This window comes from Drosophila virilis, chromosome 2, assembly GCF_030788295.1.
Source record: "Drosophila virilis strain 15010-1051.87 chromosome 2, Dvir_AGI_RSII-ME, whole genome shotgun sequence".
NCBI lineage: Eukaryota > Metazoa > Arthropoda > Insecta > Diptera > Drosophilidae > Drosophila > Drosophila virilis.
The window spans coordinates 24,965,689-24,993,548 of record NC_091544.1 but is presented as its reverse complement, the minus strand read 5'-3'; the positions used below and the strand labels follow the sequence as shown (position 1 = coordinate 24,993,548).

General features: G+C 39.4%; 2 protein-coding genes across 4 annotated transcripts; one reads left to right on the top strand and one right to left on the bottom strand.

The window, feature by feature from the left end:
• Nucleotides 1-1,083: 1,083 nt before the first annotated feature.
• Nucleotides 1,084-26,604, bottom strand: mesh (sushi domain containing 2 mesh). Of its 3 annotated transcripts, XM_002055881.4 has the most exons (16): nt 26,503-26,603; nt 25,592-26,131; nt 21,218-21,453; nt 20,956-21,143; nt 12,385-12,562; nt 11,669-11,806; nt 10,243-10,411; nt 9,579-10,173; nt 6,799-6,921; nt 6,459-6,617; nt 5,434-6,178; nt 4,912-5,330; nt 4,659-4,846; nt 4,324-4,566; nt 4,204-4,254; nt 3,228-4,125 (listed from the first exon to the last, which is right to left on the bottom strand). In XM_002055881.4, the coding sequence occupies exons 2-16, from the start codon at nt 26,043-26,045 to the stop codon at nt 3,626-3,628; spliced, it is 4,386 nt and encodes a 1,461-aa protein (XP_002055917.3). In that variant the 5' UTR covers nt 26,046-26,131; nt 26,503-26,603; the 3' UTR covers nt 3,228-3,625. The 3 variants fall into 3 exon arrangements, with proteins under 3 accessions (XP_070063815.1, XP_002055917.3, XP_032289792.1); XM_032433901.2 differs by having other exon boundaries at nt 4,204-4,566; XM_070207714.1 differs by lacking the exons at nt 3,228-4,125; nt 4,204-4,254; nt 4,324-4,566 and adding an exon at nt 1,084-1,410 and having other exon boundaries at nt 26,503-26,604.
• bnk (bottleneck) lies at nt 23,630-24,714 on the top strand. Its single transcript, XM_002055882.4, has one exon. It carries the CDS (start codon nt 23,656-23,658, stop codon nt 24,544-24,546), a length of 891 nt encoding a protein of 296 aa, XP_002055918.1. The 5' UTR covers nt 23,630-23,655; the 3' UTR covers nt 24,547-24,714.
• Nucleotides 26,605-27,860: the final 1,256 nt, after the last annotated feature.

Sequence of the window (27,860 nt, the reverse complement as noted above, 5' to 3'; positions counted from 1 at the left end):
TGAAAGGTAGAACTGTAAGAAACAAAAATTATGTGGACTATAGATTGAATAGAGCTGTTCGTTTGTTGCAAGTGTTTTATATAGAGTTTGGGACCCGATTGGGAGATCATATGAAAGTTGAAGAAATATAATTATTGTAAATTAGGAAGTAAAGATGAAATAAAATCACTGTCCCAAGTTAATCTCTCGTTCTGTCTGACTCTGTCTTGCTCTATGTAATGTGTAAATGTTAAATATGTTAAACCTTACAATATAAAATATATACCTACATATATATGTAACCAGAAACTATACATAAATAAAATATCTAATTGAACCCTGAACGTAAAATTGTTTTATTTTTTTTGTTGATATCTCATAGCTGGAATATGTTGAAAAGCTCATAAATATGTCCAAGCTAAGCTTCTCATGAATCTAACGCTGAACTGAAACAGTACAAGGGAACAAACAAACAAGTAAGAGGTTTTAGTCGGGAGCTCCCGACTAGGGGATCCCTGAGCACTCACATCAAATGCACATATATATTCTATTTTAGAAGCTATATGTCAAGTTTGGGGACTCTAGCTGTTGTTATTTACCAAAATTGCTCAAAAAACAGGATATCCATATCGATTTTTTCGGACGGACATACAGAAGGATATGGCTAGATCGACTCGGCTATTGATGCTGATCAAGAATATATATACTTTATGGGGTCGGAGATGCTTCCTTCTGCCTGTTACATACGTTTGGACTTTGAAAAAATACAATATAGCCTTATACCTATTTTTAATGGGTTCAGGGTATAAAAATTCGGGCGAACTTAGTTTGGAAGCAAGATCAAAGCACAAGTATCGCGAATGAATACTACAATGGATTCAAATTGAAAACTGGTTTCCAAAGCTTAAGCAGCTAAAATAAATTATTCACTTAATCAAATAGCAAGTAATTCAAAATAAAGTTTCCTTACTCAATCTATTTATTTTAATATATATTTAAATTGTTAGTTTTTATCACATTAAAAAGTGAACTAAGAATAAATACTGAACGTTTACTTAATTCATAAATCTTAAATATCAATTTATAAATCCAGTTTGCAGCTGACACAACTACAGAGATAAATCCCATCACACGATTTGTATTATATGGCTCATTAACGTGCTAATCAAATCTCCTCGTTCCCATTCACATTCTCATTTGCGTTCCCGTTCCTGTTCCCGCTCCCGTTCACAATCCCATTTCCATTACCCAGCGGCGGTCGCTTGGGGCGTTTCGGCAGCAATGCGGCGGCTGCCTCGGCCTCCTCCCTAGCAATTCGTTCACGTATCCAATAATTTGCCCCACAGACGAGCAACAGCAATGTGGGTATGACAATCAGGAGGACCATGCCCAAGGAGATGCTTGCCACACGTGCCGCATGCTCCTCGTGACCTGTAAAAATGTGAGCAAAAGGTGCAGTTGTCATGGAACGAAAATTGAATAAAAATGATCAAAATGTGTTTTGACCATTTTGGCAAGAACACAAAAACAATAATATATTTCATAAATTAATCAAGCATTCAGCCGCATTCATTTGTATTCCGAGTCATTCAAACTAGTTGCCTACTTTTGAGCGCAACTGTCATTCTGCGAGTGATCCACACCCATGACAGGCAACACACGCACACACACAGACAGAAACCGACTCACACCCATACGCATAGATAAGTAACGGCAACTTGTCCATCAATTTGCTCAAGATTGATTGACAACAGCGTAATGCACACAATACATTTGCTAGTGGGCGTGGCAATTGCGGTGTTGGAGTTTCGGTGTTGGTAGGTATGTGTGTGTTTTTGTGTGTATGTATGCTGCGAATGGGGCGTGTCATGGCTTCGTCCAGGGCGGGCACCAGAGCACGTGACAGTTGGCTCAAGATTAATGTCTTTGGCTCTGGCCTTATTGCTTCGTTATAAATTTCGAAGCAATTTCTATGCACTGCAAATGCACATTGCACTATGCAGCAAAATTTTAAATCGTTTAGAGTCAGCATCTTTTTTTTCTCAATGATGAATATGTATCTTATATTTAAAACACACTGGCTGCTATTGTAAAGCTGAAATTCTACAGACATGCACTAACCATGCCTAATGTACTAGTTCACTTACTAATGTTAATTTACAACAGCCAATAACAAAAAAAGAATAATTGATATTAATTCTTCAACGATGGATTCGAAACCCTAACCTTAATTGAGACTCAAAAAATATTATTTTTATTATTATTATTATATTATGCTTAAGGTTTTTGTCATTATTAAAATTTCTTGTAATTATGTTATTTATAAAATAAGTAAATCAAAGCAGGGGTTTGATCGATTTATATTTTAGACTTGTACGGTTCAGGAATCTACTAAAGTCACATACAGAGTCCTTAGAAAATATTGATATAGGTATATCTAAGATGCATAAAAACAGATTCTTCAATAATGCACCTTTCTGAACTCATTCGGAACAGGACTACCGAAAGATATTTTAAATAGGTCTTTCTAAATTTTCGCAAAGTTTTTTTTTTCAGGGAAATTGAGCCAAATATATCTTTTTGATTCCAATCTAATCCTGCATTTTCACCAATAAAGGATACAATAGAAATATTTTAGTTAAAATTTAATTATTAGAAATTTGTATTAAAAGAAAAAAATAAAATAGAAATATTAAGAAGACAGACATTTTAGTTAAGACACCGCATATTTCTCAAGAGTACATTCAATTGCTTTTCAATTTTCAAAATATTATTGAAAAACTTAATAAATTAATCGAACTATCAAGCAGCTATAACAATTTGTCTTTCCTTTAACCGGATGAATTTTGAATATCAAAAGAATAGGCTCGAATAACTCAGTAAAAATATTTAATTAAAAAATTTGATAATTAAACGCAATTAAAACAAAATTTTGTTGAACACATTTAGATTTGTTCAATAGTGTAAATGGGGAATGCAATTTAGCGTCGCTCGTTATGCAAATTATTACAGAAAATTGACAGACCTTCGCTGGCTAACTTTAATGCAGGTATTTTATCCGAACTAGCAAAACTTTAAAAATATATTTAAAAAAAAAAAAACAAAATTTAAACGAAGTGTCAACTTTCATGTAACAATTGGCATTATCCGAGCACGCTGAAAGTTGTTAAAATGTGTTTAGTATATAAAGATTAAGCATATATGATTATTAACAAGGTAATTTATTAATAAAATGATGAAAAACTTTACAATTGACAAACAAATTGTTAACTAGTTTTAGCCGTGATAATGCGAAGAGCGGTATTCATGGATTTGGTAAAAATACAAATGAAATATAAAAATATATTTAAATAATAATATGTGGACTGGGCTATTTCTATAGTACGAGTAAATTGTTTAGTAATAGGAGGTATTTGCAAAAAAAAATGGTCATGGGTTGACAAAATGAACAACAGGTGGGTCAATTAGCAGAGTTTAACAAAGTTATACAATAATAATTATAAGATATATTAGGTATATGTGCGATAAATGAAATTAGTTTTACAAAATTTGAACTTTATAGCCTGTGCAGGTCAGGCGAATGTGTGTGTGTTGTGTGTGTGTGTGTGTTGGTATGTTCGTATGCCTGTGTTCGTGTGTTGCAGTCCTACACCTCTGTGGACTTCTGCACTGACGGCGTTGGCGATGTGGCTAAAGGCGGCGGGGAGGGCAGCCCGCTGTCCTGCGTCAGTGGCCCGGTGGGCGCAACACGCAGGGGCGTGGCCGTTGCTGCCGGCACGCCCGACGGCGGCCGATTGTAGTATTGCGTGTTATTGGGCAGCACAGGCACGCCCCCAAAGCGATTCTGAGCTGCAGACTGGGGCGTATAGTTAATGGAGCTGGCTCCGCTGGTGCGACTATCCACGCCGCTAAACGTGGGACTATATTGCTGCTGATGCAGCTGGTCAGCCTCCTCGGGCGAGAGCGGTTGATGATAGCCAGCCGGATGCAGTTGACCCGTATGGACATCGGCCTCATCGAAATCATCATCTTCGTCCTCGGCATCGTGACGATGGCCATCATCGATGGGTGTGCCATCGTGCTGATCCAGTTCGGTGCCGGAGGCGGAGCGCAGGGAGCGACGGCCGGTCTGCTTGGGTTTCTCACCTGTTGCGTGGGCAACGTTAATTGGATTAATGTAGGAAATATCCTTGGCTAGTTTTGTGCTAGTTCTATTATCACTACCTTCCGATGAGGTCACATCCTCGTCCTGCATATCCAGATCCCATTTCTTAGCTGGAAAATCAATTTGCGGTTTGCCCGGTAATGGTTCGTTCGTGCGATATACTTTATCGTAGGACCTACTTTTTTTCAGCGTGCTCGCATCTGTATCGCTATCGTCCTCGGGATCATAGTTCAAAGTGCGCAAATTGCGCGTGGACCCGGCACGGGAGCGTGGCAATGTCATCTGCCAGTGTGGATCCTCCTTCAGCTGCTTCTGACGATAGCGATAGACGCCGCAAACGATGCACAGCATCAATGGGACTATTACCAGTATGATAATGCCAATTGCAATGAAAGCGACACGACGCGTGTAATACACCTCACCTGTACGAGGTACAATAAGGTCAGCAGGTGGTCGAAGGAAATGGGAATTGATATCTTATATGGTATATGGTTCAAAAGGATTCACAACTTACGCAGACACTCCGTATAACCATATTCGGGCAGATTCCACAGGCCATTCGACAAACACTCGCGTCGTTGATCACCGACCAGAATGAAGCCCTCATTGCATTCAAAGGCCACCTTGGCGCCGGGCATAAAGTCAAAGCTGAGCTTACGGCCAAAGCGCGGTGTTTGCAGCACGCCGCAAGAGACAACTCGCCTGCAAGGACGCAGCCAAGGATTAGCTGCTGTTCGATGAATGTAAAAAAAAAACCAATTACTCACTTGGCATTCTCCGCCTGCATGTTGACCAGACTGTCATAATAGTTCTTGGTAAAATGCGCCAGATCTCGATTAAGGGTCATGGCATAATCATATTGACACTGCGAGCACTCGCCGCACAGTTCCTCGGCACGCTCGAGATCGTAGCTTCGATTGCTTGGCAGGAAGTCAGCGGGATCCATCACAAAGTTCGGCTGGAATGTGGCATTCGAATAGTAGCTGGCCATACGTCCAAATTCGCGTGTAAACAGCGCAGCGCCCACATTGGGCACATCGCGATCCGTGAGCATCCATTTGAGGCCAAAATTGTTGTACAGGCTGCGCATATCGTTGAGATTAATCGAGGCCACCTGTCCGTTGGGCAGTGTAAAGTCGTCCAGCGGATTAAAGCTCCAGTTGCCAAACAAACCGGCAGTTTTATTCTGCAGAAAAGCCAGAGAAGTTTAGCTCGCTCGTAAATAAAGTCTTCGTAAAACAGCAGCTAGGTGACACTTGACCCAAAAACGACTTCATGTTAAAACTTACAATAAACTTCCAAGGCAGGAACACGCGACCCGTCATAAAGCCCTCATTTTCCACCACCTCCACGCCAATGCCCGCATCGAATTGCACCACCACCTGCGACTGGTTCAGAAGATATGTGGGAGTGTAGACAGTGACACCGTCAAAGTGCTGGAATTTCAAGCTCTCCCGATCGAAGTACACCTTACGTCCATCGGCCAGCACGTCCAGGCGATAGCGCCAGCGCGCATGCAGCGGACGCAGACGCACCTCAATCGTGGTTGTCGTATTGCCGCGCATGGCCAGCGCCGTCAGCTGTGTGGCCATCACCTGTCCATAATAATTGGGCGGCAGCTGCTGGAAGCGACCCTGAACCTCAAAGCGTTCGCTCTGATCTGTGCTGCGCGCCAGCACGAATTCGCCGAGGCCATTGAAGGTATAAGCGCTGCCATCGAACGTTATCAAATGTGGATCGCCAAAAACGCCAGCGATGCCGGGCGCCTGGTAGGCCACACAATCCTGCGAAGGGCGACGCTCGAAGCGATAGGTTTCGCAGCCAACGGCCTGCTCCTCCTGCCAGTAGCAGCAGGAGTAGAAAGGACGCATATCATGGAACCACATCGACAGGGATGGCACCTTGCTGGCCTCGTTCCAGGGCATCTTGCCTAAATTGTGAATACGACGTGGACGGGAGCCCCACATCTGATCATAGGTCAGCATCAGGAAACCATAGCGATCATAACAGCACTGCTGCTCAGCTCCCTGGGCACTATAGAGAGGACGAAGCAAACACATGAATATCATATCATATAAGATAAGTCTGAGTTAAAGGTTATATTTGCACAAAACCTTATACCCATTTTACTCATTCAGGGTATAAGCACAAAGTGTAAGTAGAGTAAAGCAATAAATTTAACAAAAAGAATAAATGGAAGCAAGGGAGAAAGGTATGCGACTAGATGATACTCAGTATCTATCTTTAAACTTGGAACTAATTCAATAACATATACTATATGAAATAATAGGTTGAAATAATTAGGTTGACTTACACTGGTGTACCGCTAACCACACAATGGATGGCGCCACGATGACGCAAACAGCTGGGATTCGAGTCCTTGTCACACTCCCGATCCGGTCGGAAACGGCCCAAGTCGAGCACCGCCTGCTCCAGGGTGCAGGGGCACAACGGCAGGTCGGCAGCAAAGTTTCTGAATTACAAATTTTTGTATTATTTTGATTATTTGGCCTGGCCAGAGCTGTGTCTAATTAAAAGCGCGGTGTTCCCTTGACATTTGCCAGCTTTTAATTAGCAGAAAATGTAAATGCAGGCGCAGCCAGATGAAAACTGGTAACTGGAGAGTCTGCCATTGTTTAAAGCTTTCGACTTACCTGAGAAATCGGTCTGCGCGTATCCAATTATCGCATAGAGCACGGGGCCAACGTTTGCCATGCTTCTGCTCCCACTGCGGTGCCATGTACCAGGCCAATGGTATCGGTCGTGACCAGAGAATGCTATATGGATTAAACAAAGGCAGCTTTGCATTAGTCGAGAGCTACGCATATTGCATGTCACAGTACGCATATGTCAGGTTGGCCACATCAGGCATTGCCAACCAAACTGGAAATTGCCACATCGGCTAATTGCAATTAAAGTGCATGCCGATATGCCAATTATTGACTCAGCCACGTCCATCGAGCTGGACAAGAGAATGGCATTAGCAGCCATCACATTGACAAGTTTGCAATTGATGGGTTATGCGACAAGCTCGAATTTAGAGTCGCGCGTGCTGCTCTTCAAATATAAATTAAATACACACGCACATACGCACACATCCAACATGAAATGATATATGGGCTGCTGCCACGTGCCCCGTGGAAACTGTAGCGCAAAATAATGACACCCAAAGGTATCATAAACCAAAGCGCTCAAGCACAAGAGTGGGAAAAAACCAACAAAAATAAGAAAGAACGTTTAATTTTGGCAAGCCGAAGACTAAATATCCTAGCAGGAAAGAGGATTCGAAGGCCAAATTTAATCGGAATATTCGAATAAATAAAAAAGTTTTTTTGCACTATAATTTCTATATATTATATACTAGTTTCTTATACCAAGATTATAAAGGAAGCAAAAACAATCTCGGAACTGAGAAATTTAGTCAAGATATTTGCAAAAGAAAATATTGTATCATTCTAGAACTTAATGTCGACCAAACATTTCTGTGCTACATTATATAGGGCTCTCATAAAATTCCGATATATCTACTGTCTACAAAAGAAACATATAAAAAGTTTTCATGACGACTGACTAACTAGTTTGCACGGACTCAGATAAACGGATAGATGGGTATATACACTCGTATATTTATACTGTTCAAGCATATAGATACTGTATAGAGTCGAAGATGTTTCCTTCTGTGTGTTACACGTTTCATAACAGAATCATAATGGGAATTGATATGGGAATTTAAAAAAAAACCCCAGCGGGCAACTCAGCTGCCGATTTCGCTAACATTCGCATACCAGAATTTAAACAGGCTTTTAAAGAAAAACCTAAGCAAACATATTGAATTTACTATGGCGCTAACGGCAGTACCTGCTCAAGTGTAATCCATCAATATGTTTTAAGGTATTTTAAGAGTCTATTTCTATTATTCTCTATAATTCACTTGCAGTGCGAGTAACTCAAACACTTTTAAGAATTTCATCGTCACTTAAGTTTATGAGCTTTTAACTGCTGCAAATACTTCAAGCTTAAGTGCAAAATAATTACAAAAGCGTAATGCACGAATAAGTCTGGAAGCTGTACTTCAGAGTGCAGGATTAAGAAATACCCTGTATTTAATATTGCAATCGAGTCTACTATACATGAGATTGTTATGAAGGTTCTCTCCAAAAAACAGCAAGGGTGCAATTTTGGGATAATTTATACTGCCTTAGACAGGGGTCATACTCATTATAACTAATAAATAAAATATATAGAAAAAATGTAAGATATTTTATATAAATTCCTAAAGCCTTTGTATGAATAAAATGTCTTTTAATAAAATAAAAATGGATTATTTGTAATAATAATAATATATTTTTATAACAGAAGATATATGAAGAAAAAATGGTACCTTCACGCCTTCGTAAGAAATATATATAAAATATATAAGTATAAGAAAATAGACGGAAAGTTTTGAAATTGATAATCAGATAGTCAAGATATTTGCCGAAAATATATGTTCTTTATTGAAATCTGAAAACTAAGGGCATACAAAATTTTAGCATTCTGTGTAAAACAACGTGGCTAGAACTGCGGCATAATTCCACAATTTAAATACAACATTTAAGCCTACTTTAATTTAGATGAAGTCCAAAATGACCCAAGTGTCATATTAATTGTATGTTTACAGGGCATACAAATAGGAAAAGGATTTTATGAGCGGACAAGCTATGCAAATGAGTAAAGCGCGCGCGGAAAGGGCAACAATTTCAGTCAAGTGGCTGCTGGTTGTGGCCATCGAAAGCACATTTCCCTTAGCTATTGATTAGCCGTCGCTCCTAATTACAGAGTGTCATAATAAGCCATCTACGGCCAACTGGGCGAAAGCCAATGCTAACTGATTGGTCCCCGAGGCGCCGGGAACAGCAGCAACAGCGGCAGCAACAGCAAATGTGCTGTGTAGTTGCAGGCAGCACTTTGAAAATTGCTGTTGCAAATTGAATAAAAATATAAGAGCGGAACTAGAGGCAGCTCGGGTAGGGTGGATGGTCGGCGCCAGAGCGCAGCTGACTCAACTGAAGTCAATTAAAACATAATAAACCGTGGCCCAAGAGAACCACAGGGCGTATGAGCAGGAGGAGCGGGCACTTTAAATCAAGGATGCAGTTCGACCGAGTTCAAACAATTCCATTTCCATTGTGTTTTATTAAATATTCTACTCTATTTTATTTAGAACAAAAAAAAAACTCTGACTCATGCATTCAGTGCAAGGCTCTTTTGAATAGACACAATGGTTACGAAGTTTGGAGATCGAAACCCGTCTGTGGTGGCAATTTTAGCTGTTTGTATAATTTTAACCGACATTTAACTTTTAATTGCCTAAATTTTGTGCGAATTGCACAGGAACAACAACGAGTGATTTCTTCTACCGATGACAGGTAATTTCATTTAGTGAAATACTTACGGACTGAGCGCCAAATTAGAGTACTGTTCCGGCTGGGTGAGATTGATCTGCAGAAAGCCAAACTGCATGTCATTGTTGATGTTGTGGCGGGTAAGGTAGTTGGAGGGCGTGATAACATAGCTGCCCGTATTGGTGTAGCTGGCCTCAATCACATCGATATACTCAAGCTGTGGCTCAATTTTCGTCTCGCGATAGCCCCACAGCGAGATCATGACATTGGCATTCAGATTGGAAGTCAAATTGAAGGCATTCCAGGTGATGCGTATCTCGCTGGGATTACGCTTGTGCACATCATCGGTGGCAAAGAAAATCTTCTCGGTGGCCGCCGCCGGTGTCTCCACAAAGTACTTGCCGCGCCACTTGAAGCGCTGTGTGCCCACTGAGATCTGGAAGCGTATATAGCCCTCGGCCTTGAGGAATGGCTGCACGCATATGACACGATTCCGATCCACATAGGTGCCCAGCACAGATTCCGTATCGAAATGACAGGTCACACGTATGCTCGGATCGAAGCAGGGTCCAGTTATGTTTACCACCTGACCGCCCAGCATGTTGCCCGACTCCGGTGCAAAGGTAAGCGGCAACAAAGCAGCATCTGCAAGGGGACAAATGTGTAATTAGAGTGGACCAAAATCAGTGAAAGCAATCAGCAAATTATACGCACCAATATCCTTGTTGCAGGAGCCAATTAAAATCTGTTCATCGATGCGGAAAATATGTCGTCCAGGGAAACCGTTGCCCCAGCCCCGATTGGCCAAGTCGCGTATCACCATATTCTGGCTGTATGGCTTGTATTCATAGGCCTGTGTGCCGTTGCCAGCATTGAAACCAACCTGCACAAATTAGACAAGCCAAATCGATATATTTATGATGCCACATTCATTATAAGTACTATATCAGACAAAACTACATTATTTAATTGTAATTAATTTCACTGTGCACAACAAGTTGGCAACTATGTAACTTTTGACCAAAAACCATCAGCGCGTGAATCAATTTGGCCAACAACTTGTTGGCCATTATGCAGACAAAGTTCGCAATGTGCGTTTAATTATAATTTGTTAGTTACAGTCAACAATAGCCCAAGCACGCAACAACAACAAAGCGTATAAAGTTCTAAAACTACGAATACGCTATGCCCTATATACAAATATTGAAAACCTAAAATATATTGTATCAAAACTTACAACTCTAATATATCTCGATTTTGTATGTTATATGAAAGCATTTTTCCTTGGCAGAGAAGTTAAGATTCTGTCATGAAATGTGGAACTATATTGTTGAGTCGATCTGTCCGTCTATTTTTAGTCTCTTAGTTCAGTACTTTCGTGAACCGACTTACTTTAACATAAAATTGCTTTTTGTATTAAAAAAAATTTGATTAATTATTTTATAGCTTTTTTTGTTTTGTCTAAAGAAGATTTGTATTGTATAAATATATCGTTCATCTGATACCTCTGATACGTCTGTAAGGGGTGTGCTCAGATAAATTATTGTGCTAGCCTTTAGGCTTTCATTAATTTTAATTTTGTTCTTTCAAGTCGCATTCCGAAAACTATATGCCATTTGGATAGGGTATCATGTGTGCAATAATTATAACAAGCAGAGTGTGCTTGAATTGAATAGAGCTATTGATAATTGATTTGTATTTAGTAACACGATTGCGCTTACAATTACCTTTGCGCACCCGCACACATCCACGCACGCCCACACATGAAGAAAAAGCGTGTGTATTCATATTGTACTATATACAGAAATACTTGATATAGTTAATATTCAGTTTCAAAAAAAAAATTGAATCAATAACAGCAGCTGAGGAACTTAGAACTGAAGCGTAATGAAAACTTTACCGTTGCTTGGCAGCCATTAATGAAAATTGCGCTGTTTGTAGCTCGTGAACTATGTGTGTGCGAATGTATATGTGTGTATATATATGTGTGCATGGCTGTGTATGAAAACGTCAGTGAATTTCCCATTGTGCAAAATGTTTAATTAAGTGCGACCAAAACGTGTACGCGCTGCAGCCAAAACACGCAGAAAGTTGTAAAGTTTGAAAACTATATGAAAAGAGAAATTTCAAAGAGACTTACAAATGCAGGCACACCGCCCTCGCCCTTCGTCGTATCACCGCCCGCTTCGGTGTGGGAGAGCCAATTAAGAACCGCATAGTTGAAGATGGCATAAGTATAGACCTCATCGGTGGCCAGGACCATTTGGAAAGTGTTTGTCTGCAGTGGGTGATAAAAGGTAAAGAAAATATCAGTAAAGAGCTTAGAATTATAATAATATATATCTAGGTCCCTCTACCATTTCCTGTCACTCAAATCTCTCTTGTCTTGCCCCAAAAAGAATGCTATATAAAACTGTTGCATTGAGTTTAATCAATTATAAAAGAACCTATAAAATTTATGTTTGTTTAGACACGTGGAATATTAGAAAGAATATGAAATTGAGAACAGTTTATTGCAGCTATCAGTTATTGAAGATATGAGATTAACTGCCTTTAAACTACCTCCAAAAAGTGTAAGTTTAAGTGAACCTTAGAATAAACTGACACCGAAATCGAAAACGAGTTGAGTTGATATTTCAATTTAGTAAATAAAAGCAACAATTAAGGTTTTGGAACTATAAATCTATATAAATATCTTGAGACTTGCTTAGTTTTAACCGGCTTAAAAAAAACATTTCTGAGAAATTCAAATAAAAACGTCGCGAGTGTGCTTATTTATAAAATTTTGAATCTAAGTAGCTTATATGAGCAGTTATTTTTCTTCATTTAAACTTGTTCTTAAAAACTAAAACTTACCGTAAAAAGCGAATTGTCAATGCCACCGGCAAATGACACGTTTTTCCAGGTGGCGATCACCACGTGCTTCGGCACAAAAGTATCAGCACCGACAACACCTGTGCGTATATCCCACATGGTGCGCTCACGCACCTCGACGCCGAAGCGGTCCGTGCGTCCCATCAGATCACGTACCACACTGCAAGTATTTGTATATATATTTGTTAGTTAAATCTTAAACCAACATGTGGAAATTGCAAAATCAAATCACGAGGCCAGGGCATTTACTTTGGAGGGAGGGAGTTGGGCAACTGAATTTGGATATTTGGTTTGGCAGGCCTGACGGTGTGAAGATAAATGGATTTGATGCTTGGCATATAAATCAGCACACGGCTGTGCGCATAAGACGAATTTTTAAGGCATATTGGCCATATTATAATACAATTTTTAATGTATTTTTACGTGTTTTATGGCCGTTGTGCGCACTTACAACTCGCTGCCCACATTGATGCTGACAGCGGCAACATGGCGTATGATTTATTTTCCTTAATTATTCATTACACATGCCGCACGAAGTAGGATTTCGCCTTTATTTTTTCCCCATATGCAAGATTTTCGGTTTTAGCATGCATTTAAAAGTGCTACAAAATTGCGTAACAAAAAGTTGATGGGAATCTTTTGCCGAAGCAGTAGCAATCAAATCCCTTTATAGATTTTCGCATTTGTCGCTATTTAAAGAGGTTACGATTGCAAGCAAATTGCATTCTAATTGCTTTAGCCTTGATATCTTATATTTGGCAAGCAATTAAAATGTATTGAAATAGAAATGTTTATCAATAGAAAAATTCCAACTGTGCAAAACTTATAGCGTGGGCAGTTCTAGAAATAGTTAATCTAGCAAATAATATAAAAGGAATTTTATATTTTTAATATATAATTGTTGCTTGATCAAAAGTTGTTTGAAACCAAAATATCTTATGTTTCATTACGAAATTACGAAATTATATACCAGATTTATGGAAAAATGTCAAAAGAAAACAAACAGAATGTAAAAACGTTTTTCTCCTATAAAATTGAACACATAAGCAGGGTATTATTAAATTATAATTTTTTTTGTATTTATTTTTTTTATAATAAGTATAAGGCTCTGTAAAAAGCATGTTCGGAGAGTTGAAAAAGTAGTAGAAAAAATGAAGAAAGCGATTAATTAATATCAATATTTACTTTACTTTAATCTCCTCTTAAAAGTTAACCCTGCCGAGTCTTTGAAATACAGACGTCAACTTTAAACTATTGCCCGCAGTGAACAATCGCTATGTATATTAACTTTTAAGGCTACCCTCACAGCCGTAGTTCACATATTCCTCCCAGAATGCCAAAAATAATTATACCTTGACCTAATTAAAATTGGGTAAAAAGAGTATAATTATTTTGTGCAAGGGTATACTATTAAATATCGACTGTTTGTAGCCCGCTCCCAAGCTTAATTGTTTCATAAAATATTTGTTATATTTCCAGCTCAATATATAGTTCTATCAATGCATGATACACATTTTGATGCGTATTTTGTTTTAATTTGCTGTTATTTTGTTGGCATTTTGTTGCTAGACAAAGTAAAAACCTGATAAACGGGGTGCATTGCAATTAAATGAAATTGAAAATATTTATGGCAAACGAAGCGAAATATTTGTGCATGTGTAGCACCAGCATTGATGAATGTTTCAGATATTTGTATTCAGGCAACAGCAAACAACAAAAGCAACAACAATTTATTGATTTCCGTGCCGCATACCCTCGGTTAAAACTAAAGCAAATAACAGCAGCAGCTCGGCACGAGTTTGAATGCTGAATATGCAGCGCATAAGCTGCAAATACAAAACAAAACTGTATTTTTTTTATTGGAGTAGATTCATGAATGAACATACATTCATCATGCGTGCAGCTGAGCGTCACATGGGGCGTATACGAAACATTTATTTATTAACACTTCGACGCGTTCACAACACAAAACAAGAGCAAATAATTTCTAAAATTTCAATAAATGCACATCATATGCATCCTATTAACATATATCCTATTACACTATATATGTATTATGCAGCGCATTTTTGGCCATTTGCTGCCACAGACACAGACACACACGCGCATACATGACGCAATTATGACGCTCGTAAATTATAACTGACAGCAGCTGGCAATCGAAAATAAATTGCATTTTGGCCTCAACTGACTGAAAACACATGCTGTCCACATTGTTAGCGCAACCAGCTACCAACAGGCCAAAAAAAAAAAGTGGCCAACGGCAGCCGCAAAAATTGCCAGCATGTAAAAATAGAAGCCATGTTCCACTTAAATGGCAAGCCCGACAAAAAAATACCCAAAAGTGTTTTTGGAACAAATAAAACATAAATCTATCTTTGATAATCCAAGAGTTTCTCTTTCAAAAGCAGGCATATTCAGGTTGCAGCTGCCCTACCTAAACATAATTATGATAACAGAAAATCATATTTCTTTCCAAATTTTTACAATTTTATGAGCATAGTTAATCGTGTTCTAAATGCAGTTATTTCTCTATATCCATAAAATGAAGCATTCGAAAAATATTTTTTTAATTCAATCAAAATAGAAGTTAAATTTCTGAGAGATTTCAGAAGGGAACCTTCAAATACGTTTGTATTCTTTGAATTTTACACAAATGAGTCGATAAATAAAATTGTGAGGGACCTTGTAAAGCAATGTACTATAGATTCCCTTATCATATCACACGATTGCAATAAAATTTCCTCAGATTCCTTAAATTAATTTCCTTGGATCCATTGAATTTAAAGATTTTTTCAGCTTTAAGTAAAAATTAAAAATGGAAAGTGTTAGTTGCACTTTATTTATAATAAAGTATGCATCTCAAAAAGGCAACTTCCATTATCCATCCATCCTTACTTAACTTGCAGCATATTAGATACCCTTCATGACAATTTTATATATAGGGCATACACATAAAAAATGGGGAAAGGCCAAAAGGCCGCACAGTAGAAACCTCAGACCGCACAGAGACAACTGCAAACACACGCATACACAGACGCGGATGCACATGCACTGGCATAGTTTATCATTTATGGCGTCCGCCACGACTGCCCTACCCTTACCCATGCCAGCTGTCGCTTGTGCCATGAAACTTTAAATGTCTGCAATTGACATTCAAGCCAAAATAGAAAACAAAGATGGTTTAAGGCAGAAAATTGTCACATAGCCTAAAAGTGCGCGCGCAGCGGCCAAAGCAAACGAGCTGCACGTGTAAGTAAGCCAAAAAGCTAAAAACCCACACAGACAGCGACTGTGTATAACAATAGTAATGGAAATTTGCCCAGGCTCCTATATACCATGAGAAGAGCGCGTCGCGCTGCTCGTTTTGCCAGTCGTCAGCGTCTCTTACAGGCAAGCCCACCTACGTCTCCGCGTCCTGTCCTGCCCCCTGCCACTGGCATTTGGCGTGCCAGTTCTTGAACTGCGCCATTATGTACTTTATTGCATACATTCGGGCGCCGCCGCCGCCACAGTTTTGTCTGCATTTTGGGTTAAAATGCCTTTTCCATAGTTCTGCATGAAGCAAAGCCCCACCACCCACCATGGCTCTCCTCTTCAATTCCCAACCCTGCTCAACATTCTCGTCGACATCTCTGTCTGACTTTTCGTTTGCTTTTGGCCCAATTTCATCTCTCTCTTTCTTTCTGTGTGTGTGTGTGTGTGTAAATGAAAGTGAAACAATGGCCGCACTTAAAGAAAATGGCGAAAATGGCGAAAATTGCATGCAAGCTGCAGGAGCGTATCCTTCGACTTTTGGCCCAGAGCTCCGGGTCTTATAAATGGAAACATTTCAACAAAATAGACCAACAGAGTAAATGTAAATGCAGATTGACCAAAAGTTGATCAACTTGAGTGTAAGCGCCATTTTGAGCAACTACTTAAACGTAGTCTAAAAATATTCAAATCAAACACGAAAGCATCAATAAAATATTACAAAGAATTTCCTACAAGTTGCCTGGTTACGAAATACAACAATAGCAGAGGGAAAAAATAAAATCGTAGCCCCGCCCATTGACATAATGTTTTAATTGTGGCAACGGCCACGTTTGTTGTTGCCCTTGGCAAACAACAATTAAACGCTCAGCGCTGCAGATTTACATACTTGAACGCTTCACAAACACTTTTGAGAAAAGTTTTACTAACAGAGGCCCCATTAATACCCTTATCGGCGGGTAGTTAAGCTTAAAGCAAATGTGAATGGAACTTCTGAATGCAAAATATTTTTAGTTTCTCGTTTGGAAACATGTTTGCTTGTTTTTTTTTCTTTTCTAATTAAAATGAAATGCAGACGTCTTAGTAAATCAGCAGTGAGTAGAAGAGTTCTGGCTAAATTTCAAAAATAAACCTAAGCGGGACAATGCCGGGTAATATCCGTTACAATATCATCATAAATTAATTATTCATATAATAAAGGTAAATTTAATTCATATGTTTGGTAGGGTATTAAGACTTCGCCCGTCTGAAGTCCACTTTACTTTATTGTTGTTTTATTTACGCTGCCAACAATTTGTGTGTGTGTGATTGTGTGTGAGTATGTGTGTGTTTGTGTTAGTGTGTAATTAAACCTGTGCTCACTACGAATTTAATGGTCAAGCTGCAAGTGCTTGAGAAACAACAGTGGGAATACATTGCAGGAACGGGAAAAATAAAGTTTCGAATGAATAAGCGAATTACGTGGCGTATGCGTAATGCAGCTGCCAGCAGAGTTTCCTTATTGCCCCCACTCCTCTACCTACCGCACCGTTTAGCACTTGAGCTAATCCCGAGCGCAGTGTTAACTATATAAGCGTATAATTAAATTGATAGTCGCCTCTTAATGCGGATGGTTGGCTGTCTGCATGTGTGTATGTGTCTGTGGGATTGAAAGCTGTTAGGCAAGTGGAATTTACACAGCATCCCTTAGAGCAACGGCTGCTGCTTTAGCATCAGCTTTTGTGCAAAGTTATTTAAATTAAATTCCAACGAACGGTCGCCCACACATTAAAGTTCTGTCCGGCATTTTTCCAAGACAATTAAATGTCAGAGTGCAAAGCGAACTCCGCAGCCCGCCAAAAACTACACCATAAGCCAGCACTCGAACATTGGCAATGCTACTTTGACATATTGCCCACTGCTGACTGAGAGCTACGAAAGTGAAAATGTAAATGAAAATGGAAATGCACTCCCTGTGCCATGGCCATTGTCAAAGTCGCATTGTCGCACTCTTATTTCCCAGTGTGTGGATGTGTGTATGTGTGTATCTGTGTTTGTTTTTTTAACTAAATTGCTCTCAACAAATGCGCTTTACAGCCCGTTAATTGCTTTGTCGCACCAATTTGTCAACTGACCCAAGTACAGTCAAACCCATCTGTGAGTAACTTAGGTCCACAGGTTGGAACAGTGGGAAAAATGTCAGCTAGAGATGGGCGCATTAGCAAAAAGTATTTATGAAGAGATACAATATACAATTTGCGATTTCCAAGTTACATCAGCAATTGAATAGATATAAGAAATGAAGCAATAAATTTTAATGAATGGAAGCTGATGAATTGCCAATAAATTGATCGATATGTCAAGTGCTATGATTATCGATAAGAAAACTGATAATAAAGCTGCCTGCCTATCGCAATACCAATTACCAATAACAAATTTATCGATATAGCTGATAATTTTACAAACATAACTATCGCTACACCGATATTGATAATACTTATTTGGCATTATGTTATCAGAACCATCCAAGGAATAATAAATAACTGTTCATTTAACTATCAGTTTCATTAAAAAATGTTTATTAAAGTCTCTGAATAACCCTATAGTACACAGATGCATTCATTGCTTGTTCCGTTTTGTTCTCGCTCTCAGCAATTTTGATGTTATTTATGCGCTCTATGTGCTATTTTTTAATTCGCATTTTTTGTCTGCTAGTTACGAGCATATGAAAGTTTAACATGCCCAAACAATCTAGAGCGAGACGATCATAAATTAAGAGCCACATAGTGGTATTTGTGTGGCCTTAAATTCTATATGTGAGAAGCAGCCTCTCGTAATATATGCATAGCCCGGACTGTGAGTGGATTTGAACAGTTGACAACAGGGCGGCTAATTAATACGTTATATTTGCCAGTAATATTTCCGGTAATTACAATCCAAAGCTAGCAACTCACAAAGTTGAAGGAATATTTGTGGTGGGCGGGAACTGCTATAGAATTAATTTGCATAAACAGCAACAGAAAATGTTGAAAACTTTTCAAACAACCACACATACAACCAACATGAACGGCAAGCTTTGACAAGCCGAAGCTTAAATGCTCTGCAAGCAGAGTTGTGAAGCTGAGCTTAGTCGAGATTAAAAAAGAAAACATTTCTTCAAAGAAAAACGAATTTCTGTTCGATACTAATTTTGCTCATATGTAAGGACTCGTACATTTAAGATGTCTTATATTTAATAAAGATATTTCAAGAAATAAAAAGCACGTTCCCAACTATCCTATGACAGCTTTATGATAAGGTAGTGCTATCCGATGACTGACCAATGCAATAATGCAATGCCTTAAAATGACAGATTGGTTTGCATAGAAACAGATAGACGTATCGAAAGACGTGACATTATAGACTCGACTGTTGAAACTGTTAACGAATAAATAATAATGTACACTCACAAATAAATTACCTATTCTGAAATTAGTTTGAACAAAATATGTGGAATGCGGGAAAAGAGCTGGCACAACGGATATCCAATATACTGATTCATTGGCATGCAGCTGCTGCTCTGATTTCGGGCCCATCAGAAATGCAGCACTGAACCGAGCATTAGCAAAAACCCCATGGCGACATTACGAAATTGTTTCGTACGTGATGGGCACGAGCTGGGATCAGATGGCAAGAGTGCTGCCAATTCAGCTAACTCTTAAAGCCAACTGTGGCTAGAATTGAGAGTGCTTGGAAAAGGCAAACGAGTGCGTAAAGAGAAAACCTAAAGTAAATATGTGTTGCAAAAGGCATTTAAGAAGTCAGAGCTCAAGCGAATCTTAAGTAGAGAAGCGAGGCGAGCAGCGAAAAAAGAAACCAAGCGAGAGTCCAATGCAGTGCAGCGATTCAAAAGAGGTTAAAGCGGAAGTAAAGTTAAAAAAACGGAAAGAGCAAAGCAACAAAGCGAGAAGCAATGCAAAAGGCGAGGAAAGAAATAAACGAAGAAGTGAAGCAAACCAGTTCAACAAACATTCCCAGACTTGAAAAACACACATCTTTTCTGTTAGGTTGTTGCTATGTTTAAAATTTCTGTAATGTAGCGTTATTATAAGAAATCCAAGGAATTAAAAATTAACGAACATTTTAAAGAAACCGGTTAGCATAAAATCTCGAAATGTCTAAATAAAGCTCAAAGCGATAAACGATGAAAAGTGAGTCGTAGTCAATGTAAGGTTGATTGTCGGAGTAATGTGCTTCATATTTGCATAGTTATACGGTATCTGCATTTTTCGAATTCTTCAAAAGAAGCGAGAATCGTGCAAGGCAGTACATCAAAATATTTAAGACGATTTTCAATTTATCTTAACTTCCAGTATATGATTTGTACAGTCACTCCACTCATCGTAGCATCTGATTGCCGACTTAGCTGTATTTAGCTATGTTTTAGGTGAACTGACCAACACTGAAAGTTGCCTGTTTCGACGCCATTTTGAAATGAATGCTGAAATCAGCAACACTGACAGCTCAGTGGGTAATAAATGGCGGCTAGATAGCGACAGAGCATGGCGCACATTCAGCACACCGGACCATGGAACAGGTAGCAGCTACTGTGCAAACAATGCAAAAATTCTGTGGCAATAAATGACAGTAACTAGTCAGAAACAATAACAGCGCGGAATTCAAATGAGAATCTGAATACGAATGAGTTTATGCACATATACAATATGAATGCAAAACACACACACACACACACACAATGTACAAGCGGAAATGGACAGCGAGCATTTACAAAAGAGCCGCACAATGTGTATTTAATTCAAGTCAAGGGAATGTGGGAATACACGACTGCTAGATACTCTACTCTTAGTTTGATACCAATTGAAAGAGTATTAATAGTTATGAGCTCTTATTTGCCATCACATCTTGAGTCTTATTTCAATTTTTTATAAGACTATCAACAGCACTCGACTCTAAGATTCTCTGTTCTTAGAATATCCAATCGTATACACTATGTTTCCAAACATGTTGTACTTTTACTCTCTAGTAGATAAATACACGGCGATCGGATGAATGATAAGAGCCGAGTTTATAGTTATTGACGTAGATACAATGGAAAATGTCTGTTTTGCGCTAGGTCAAAGCTTGCGCATAATCAATATGCCCTTTTTGTTCGTTAACAGAGCATATAATAATATAATAGCCGTAGCATTACAATACGTGCATGTGTGCCTGTTGGCATTAAAATAATTTTCAATGGGCAAATTCCAATGAAAACTACAAAAATGTGTTTAAGAAATGCAATAATAATAACAAATAGGCAAAAAAGAAAGTGGAACTAACCGGAAGTAGACGCCAGGCGTGCGCTGGTCCAGGTCCGAGGGATAAATGCGACCCACGCGGCACTTGCTGAAGAAGATGCCCATAAAAGAAGGATCACGCTTATTGGGCCAGTCCTTAATAGGAAAGACCAAGGGATAAGTCAGATATTCGGGCGGATCGGAGAACTCCAAGTAGCCGTTGAGCGAGAGCTAAATATGGGAATAGAAAAATATTAATTATATCATTTGACCAAATTTTTGGCTAAGCAAAAGCGTGGATTTACCCGCGTATAATTGAAGCGAAACCCGTAGAAGGGCATCTGGAAGTTAAGATTCTTGTGCAGCTGCGTCATGGAGGCGTGTATATCAAACTGATAATCGCCGCGTCCCCCATAATTGTCCTTGTCGAAGAACCAGTACATGAAATTGCTACGCAGCTCGGCGAGACGGGCGCTGGTGATGGTATAGCCGCCAGCAGCCGTTGAGGGCGTGTCCGGTGGCGCCACATTATTGTTGGGATCTACAGCACATGATGAGGAAAAAAGTATACGTATATATATGTATGCATAAGTGTTTAAGTCAAGTCTGAAGCTGGTATTATAATAATTTTACATTTCACCAGCTAATCCTGGGAGATTACGTATTCAATTCCGCAAGAGCCGTAATCGGCTCCCCTCCTACCCGGACTTACAGAGCTGCCCTGCAGCACTTTTCAATTTAGGCCGGGTGCATGCAGTGCGCCGCACATAAACTTAAAAACTTTGCAATTGCATTGCAATCTTCACCACGGCTGCTTTGCCACATGCCTCTTGCCACTTGCCACGTGCCTATCTTCAGCTTCTTGCCGCTTCCTGCTGACTCACTTACAAAATTGCTGCCTCGTACCCTGCACTTAGCCATTAAAGGTCACAGTTAATATTCATTTCAGTTTTCCCAACTCGCCAGCTACAGTTTCTCGTGTTTCCCTCTTATTTCTTTTACTCTCTTCACTCGTTCAGCAATTAAAAAGGGTATATTAGTTCATATATTTGCTATCCGTCTACGGTAGTTAGATAACTGGCATATATGCTCATGCATCCATGCGTTAGATTATCTTACCTATAAAGTGAATCTACTGAAGATCAAGCCATAAATAGGCCTGAGTTTTCGAGATATTGATTATTTTTAAAATGATAGAGTATTACACAGCTGATTGTACTATTTATCCTTGCTTTTACCATCGTTCTAGACATTTTTCTTTCTAATTTCTTTTTGCTTGAGCCGCTCTTGGCGTTGTCTTTGTAAGGCAATTTAAGCCGACTAAGTGCTATGCTGATGATCTCTAGGGGACACAAAGCAACCACAAAAAGCCATAGACCTTAGTCTGGCATGTCAGCAGAGCAGATATTTAAGCAGCGGCTCTATTGTGCAGCCTGTCTGCGGCTTTCACATTTCCTTGGCCTATTTATACTGTGCTTACTTGGGTAATCTCTATTGAATTGCGGGCTTTTCAGCTGAAACTATTTTTTCTATATAGAATACTTATAATTATATTTGTTATAATAAGTTAAGGATAGTTATGAAACAAAAATAAATCAATGAAGCTCCAATGGTCACCAGATTCTAATATTGTCAATATCTGATTATAAACAACACTAAGAAGACGGGACTAAAAAAAACAACTATAAAAAATGTTTGGGCTATAATATTTTAATTTTAATTTCATACCAAATATTTAAATTTATATTTGTCTATTGATAATATTAAAACTCCTCGCTCTACATTCGCTGATTTTCCGACAAATCCTTTCTGTTTCTCTGTTCAACATTTAATTGCATATTTCTTCATTTGTTATTTTGCTAATATTAAAACTCTTCGCTCTACCCATCGTGCACCCTATCATTTTAACAATTGAAATTCTTTTTCGGCAAATCCGTTTTAATTGCAAGTTCAATATTTCATTAGTCCGCCTTATAATAAGATTCCCGTTGTAAAGTAGAACCATTCAGTGGCCAATTAATGCATCAATTTGCAATGAAGCATCAATTGTTCCAGCAATTTTTCCATCGATTAAGCTCTACTCTGCGCTGACAGGCGACAAGTATTAAGTGCATTTCAATAATGACATATAAGTACGGTATAATGCCTGATAATTGTTGATGACAGTCGTGGCTTCAATTAATAGTCGGCTGGCAGTTACCTAAGCTTCGACCAGATTGCACTTTTCACCTATTTTTTCGGTTCGAGGTGTTCACAACGCAGCTGTCGCAGAATGGATCAGTTTTTAATCTATTTATGAATCAGTGTCGAGTTGACAGGCCATAAAATGTTTTTCTGGCAGCCGCTAATCCTTTTTGGGTAGCAACCTAACGCTGAGCTGCTGCTGGGCCAGGTACGAATGGGGTGGATTAGTGCTTGATTTATTATTGTTCTGCCCAGCGCGCGGAAAATACGCAAAATTCGCGTGCTACGCAGATCGCAATTCAAGGTAAATATAGCAGTTTTTTGCCCTAAATTTCCTGGAATGTGTGCAGCAAAGCAAATCTAGTTCTCTGCAATTATCTGTGTGTGTGTGTCGCAAAGCTAGGCAACTTTTTAGGCCAACCACATTGACAAACTACCTAAAGCAGGCAAACAGCTGCTGCTGTGGCAGGTAGCCACGACTCGTGGCAAAGTGTGTGGCATATATAAGTGTGCGACGCTGTCAAGTGCGGCACATTCAGTTCACAACACTTCACATGCAATGAGCATCAGCACGTTCAACTTTCAGTTCTACAATTACAAGCTGCCCGCCGAGATGCCGCAGCTCAACACAGCGTCCAGTTTCAGCGAGCTGGAAATGGACATCGATGATGAACAGCAGCAGATGCCAACGATTACATCCACTCCACTGCCAGCGGCCAAGCAGCCTCCTGCCACGCCCCGCTACACTAGTGAGATGGCCCTCACCCTCAACTCGTCAGAGGTGGACAACAAATCGCAGTCGTTGCAGGCGCTGCGTCCACAGCTGCATCGATCACAGAAGCGCTGGTCCATGGAATTGCGTGAGAAGGTGCTGGAAATGTCCAAGCGGAACAATGGCTCAAATGAAGAGATGCAGCAGCGTTTTACGCAGCAGCTGGCAGAGGATTGCAATGCCACATTTTGTGGCAGCCAGGAGCAGCCCGCTGCTGTTGAGGTAACGCGCAGCGTCAGCGACAAAATCAACTTCTTCAATAAGCTAACCAATACCTATGAATCTGCCCGCAACCAAAACGCAAACAACAATCGCTTCATTTCGCTGCTGCGCTCTAGCCGACCACAGGGCATGGCCACCATGGGTGGCAGCAATGGGCCAGTGCCACCGCCAAAGCCCAAGCGCTTAAGCAACACACCCAGCCCTACGCCCGGCTATATTGCAGCGCAACATCAGTTTGCCAAGCCGCCCACAGCGGCCAGCAATAGCCAAGCGCAACGCAAGAGCTCGCTGCGCCGCAAACCCTCCATGGAGAAATCCCGTGCCACAATCGCTCGACAGAATTCGAATGTAACGCTGCGACCACAGCGCCATGCCATGATGGAGGACCTTAGTCTGGTGGTGCCTGTGCGGTTACGCATTGCCGAATACGAGCAGCGCATCTCGATGAGTGCATAAGGAATGCAATTGACGCCACGCCCACATTAACAACCACAACCCACAGCCATGCGGTCGATGGTTTAATCTAGTGCAAGCTCCCAAGGATATACTACTTTTAACTGTTCAACATAAGCATAAGCATATAAATTTATAAAATTGTAAGATTTTGAATAAATAAAAACGAAAACCAAAAAAAAAATTAAGATGTCGATTCTTTTGGAAAAAGTGAAAATTATGTCTCTAGACCCTGCAATTTATCTACAAGTAATCAAATAATCGTTATCTATATGATAAATATATGATTTCTTCATAGAAATGACCAGAAAGAATATAATAGAAATAGAGAATTTTTTTGTACAGAAAATAGGTTAATATATTGGAAAAGTAGAGTATAGTAGAAAACTTGTAGAGTAGCTCTCATAGCACCAGCTCTGAATAGGTAAAGGAAGAATAAGTGTTGTATATAACAAATTTAATCACAATGTGTAACCGCATGTGACTAATTAATATACAAACAGTGCATTTTAATGATATCAGTTCCGATTACAAGATATCAGAGTTATTGTAAACTGAATCACCCCTTGGAACTATACAATGAGACCTGACTATAAAGTAACACACCTATTCATGAGTATATATAACTCTGCCTACCTCTCTCTCTCCATCTCTCTCTCTATTCCTTCCTTTTGCTCTCTCTCCCTTCCTCTCAATCCTCCCCCTCTCTCTCTCTCTCTCTCCCTCTATATTTATATTTCCAGTAACTTGTTTTGTTTGGAAAGCCAAGGCAAAACAATCGTTTTTATGGCCAATACTGTGAGCGCAACTTGGACCATATCTTATCGGCTTCTCGTATAGTATGAGGGTTACGAGCTCTAACCGGCCACCCAAAAAGAGAGACACCTGTGTTCACGGATGGGGCTTTGAGTCGCACACAAGCTATCGAGCAAATATTGGTAGGCGGGCAAGCCGAATGCTTGCTGATAAGATAGCTAGCACAATGTTTAACGCGACGTATGAGTAATATGAACTGAATCAGCAGCAATGGCAGCTAACCAACACTTACCCCAATTGTAGCCACTGGAATCCAAATCGTAGAGCTCGCCCAGGTAGTCGAAGGGCATGACTAGTGCGCCTGATTTGGGCTGCGGCTTAAGGCCAGACACGGTGAGAATGTCATCGGTGCCGCGACTGGAGGCGGCCAGGGGAGCCACATGGACAACGGGCACCAGTTTGCCCGCGCTGGTTGTGGGTGAGGGCTTGGGCGTAACTGCGGGCGCTTTTTGCACCTTTTTGTCGGAAGCGGCAGCAGCTGGCGGAGATGGCGACGATGGCGTTGCCTTTTTTGGCTGGTCGACAATTTCCACAAATTCGGCTGCCTGGGCAATTTTGTTCGCTTTGTTCGCGGGGACAGTGTTTATAATTTGATCTTCCACTTCCGTGGAGATATTCTCGTTGGCCAACACATAGGCCATAAAGCCGCAGGCTAGCGCACACACTACAAACAGTTTGAAGCGCATTTTCTCACAATCGCTGCGCAACACCTTTTGCTAATTTTCTTCTTTTTTGTCGGGTCTCTCGATTCGTTTTTCGTTTCGTTTTCGTACTGGAAGAAGAAGTGCACACAAAAGCAGAAATGCAAAAAATTATTTTCACTAATAATTATTTAATTTACAAATTTTCCTAAAGAGCTATTTTTTCACTTGCAAATTGTTTTTTAAATAATGGATTTTTCACTTGATGACATCATCAGTGTTGTCTTGTGCTTAATAGCCACATATATTTCTTAAAGCACTTTGCAGCACTACCAAAGTTTTTTAAATAATTACGTTTTAAACTAATAATTATATATTTTGATTGGTTCTTGCAGTTTTTCACTTGGGCGTTGTTAGTTTTTCACTTGATGATATCATCGAAATGATTTTATGGAGCAAATTAGCCCATATTATGCAAAGCACACTTTCCAACACTACCAACCTTATGAACAGCTAAATAAGTACGTTCGTTGAAGCGCCACGCTCAGTTAAGACTGAAGTCGGGGCGTTGCCAAAACCTGTCGACTGGCTACACCTGTCACCGTTTTTCGATTGTGAAATGTTGGGCCCCGTTATCTTTTATGCTCTATAGTGCTTATCTTATCAGGCAAAGCCAAGCACTGATAACGCATTCTTCTGCTTTTCGGCGCTCCACATTCTGTTGGCCAAGTCGAATTGCGTTCGGTTATTGTGCAAGCTGCCCAGTTTCCAAATGCCTTATGTTTATTAAATGCTCTCCCAATCACCAAACTCTCTCTCACACTCTCTGCCCTTATCAGTTGTCCTCAGCTATTGTTGACTTTAGCCATATAACGATTTGTGATTCATTTCCATTACAGTTAATCATCATTCTTTCGGGCCATCCTCGGCCTAGCCGTAGCCCCCTAATATAATTATAGACAATGAGCCATTATGTAGCTAAAAGTCGGCATTTCCGCTAACGCTTTCAATTTATGAATGAAATCAGCGGCAACTTTATTTAAAGTACTTTATTTCAACAGTGGATGAAAATCTCATAAATATTTTCCCTATTTCATTGCCTGGTTGTGCAAAAATGGTTACAATTAATTAACATAATTGTTTAAACATTCATATTCAAAAATATTTTATCCTAAAAAATCAATCAACTTTAATTGCCAAATTAATGTACTAAATATTTTAAGCCAATTTAGCTCGAAAGTTTGAAGAAATTTTTATTTTAAGCAAAACATATTTTTTGAATTAATATCAAGCACAAAATAATAACACATATGGTAAACGGATATCAACATTTTTGTAAACATTGGGATGCCTTTTGATATATACATTTATTTATCTGAATTCCGTTTTAGATAATCCCTTGAGCTAAGCAATAAAAGTTGCTATATTATATGAATTCTAAATTAAAAGTAAACGGTAAAAGTTGCAAAAGATATTTTACAGAGAACATTAAAAATAGGTTTTTTACTCAATATAAACAAAATTAAATTAACATTTAAAGAAGAAATAAAAAATCATTGAATGAAAAACAAATAAAAATTGGCTAAGTTTTGGAAAAGTTGTAAAAAAAAAAAGCAAAATAACATCAAACATGAAAATCGCTAAATTTTTGTCAAATCTCAGAGTTGGAATAAATATGCTGCCCAAAGTATGCAACGAAATGCACGAATTTCTAAAGGCGAGAGCACAGACCGCAGTGTATATGCTTAAATCAGATGGAAAAAAGCAAAACAAAAATAGAGGGAAACAATTCCAGTTCAGACATTATAAAGACCATGTGATTGAGAGACTGAAGGAGAGAGACTAAAAGAGAGCGAAACG

Bases quoted from the DNA above. Each gene is read 5' to 3' on its own strand.
- mesh (XM_032433901.2), bottom strand. From the start codon at position 26,045: ATGCGCTTCAAACTGTTTGTAGTGTGTGCGCTAGCCTGCGGCTTTATG. The intron at 6,618-6,798 runs GTAAGTCGAAAG...TTTGTAATTCAG, and splicing joins CGCGCAGACCGATTTCTCAG to AAACTTTGCTGCCGACCTGC. The intron at 4,847-4,911 runs GTGAGTAATTGG...GCGTCCTTGCAG, and splicing joins ATGCAGGCGGAGAATGCCAA to GCGAGTTGTCTCTTGCGGCG.
- bnk (XM_002055882.4), top strand. From the start codon at position 23,656: ATGAGCATCAGCACGTTCAACTTTCAGTTCTACAATTACAAGCTGCCC.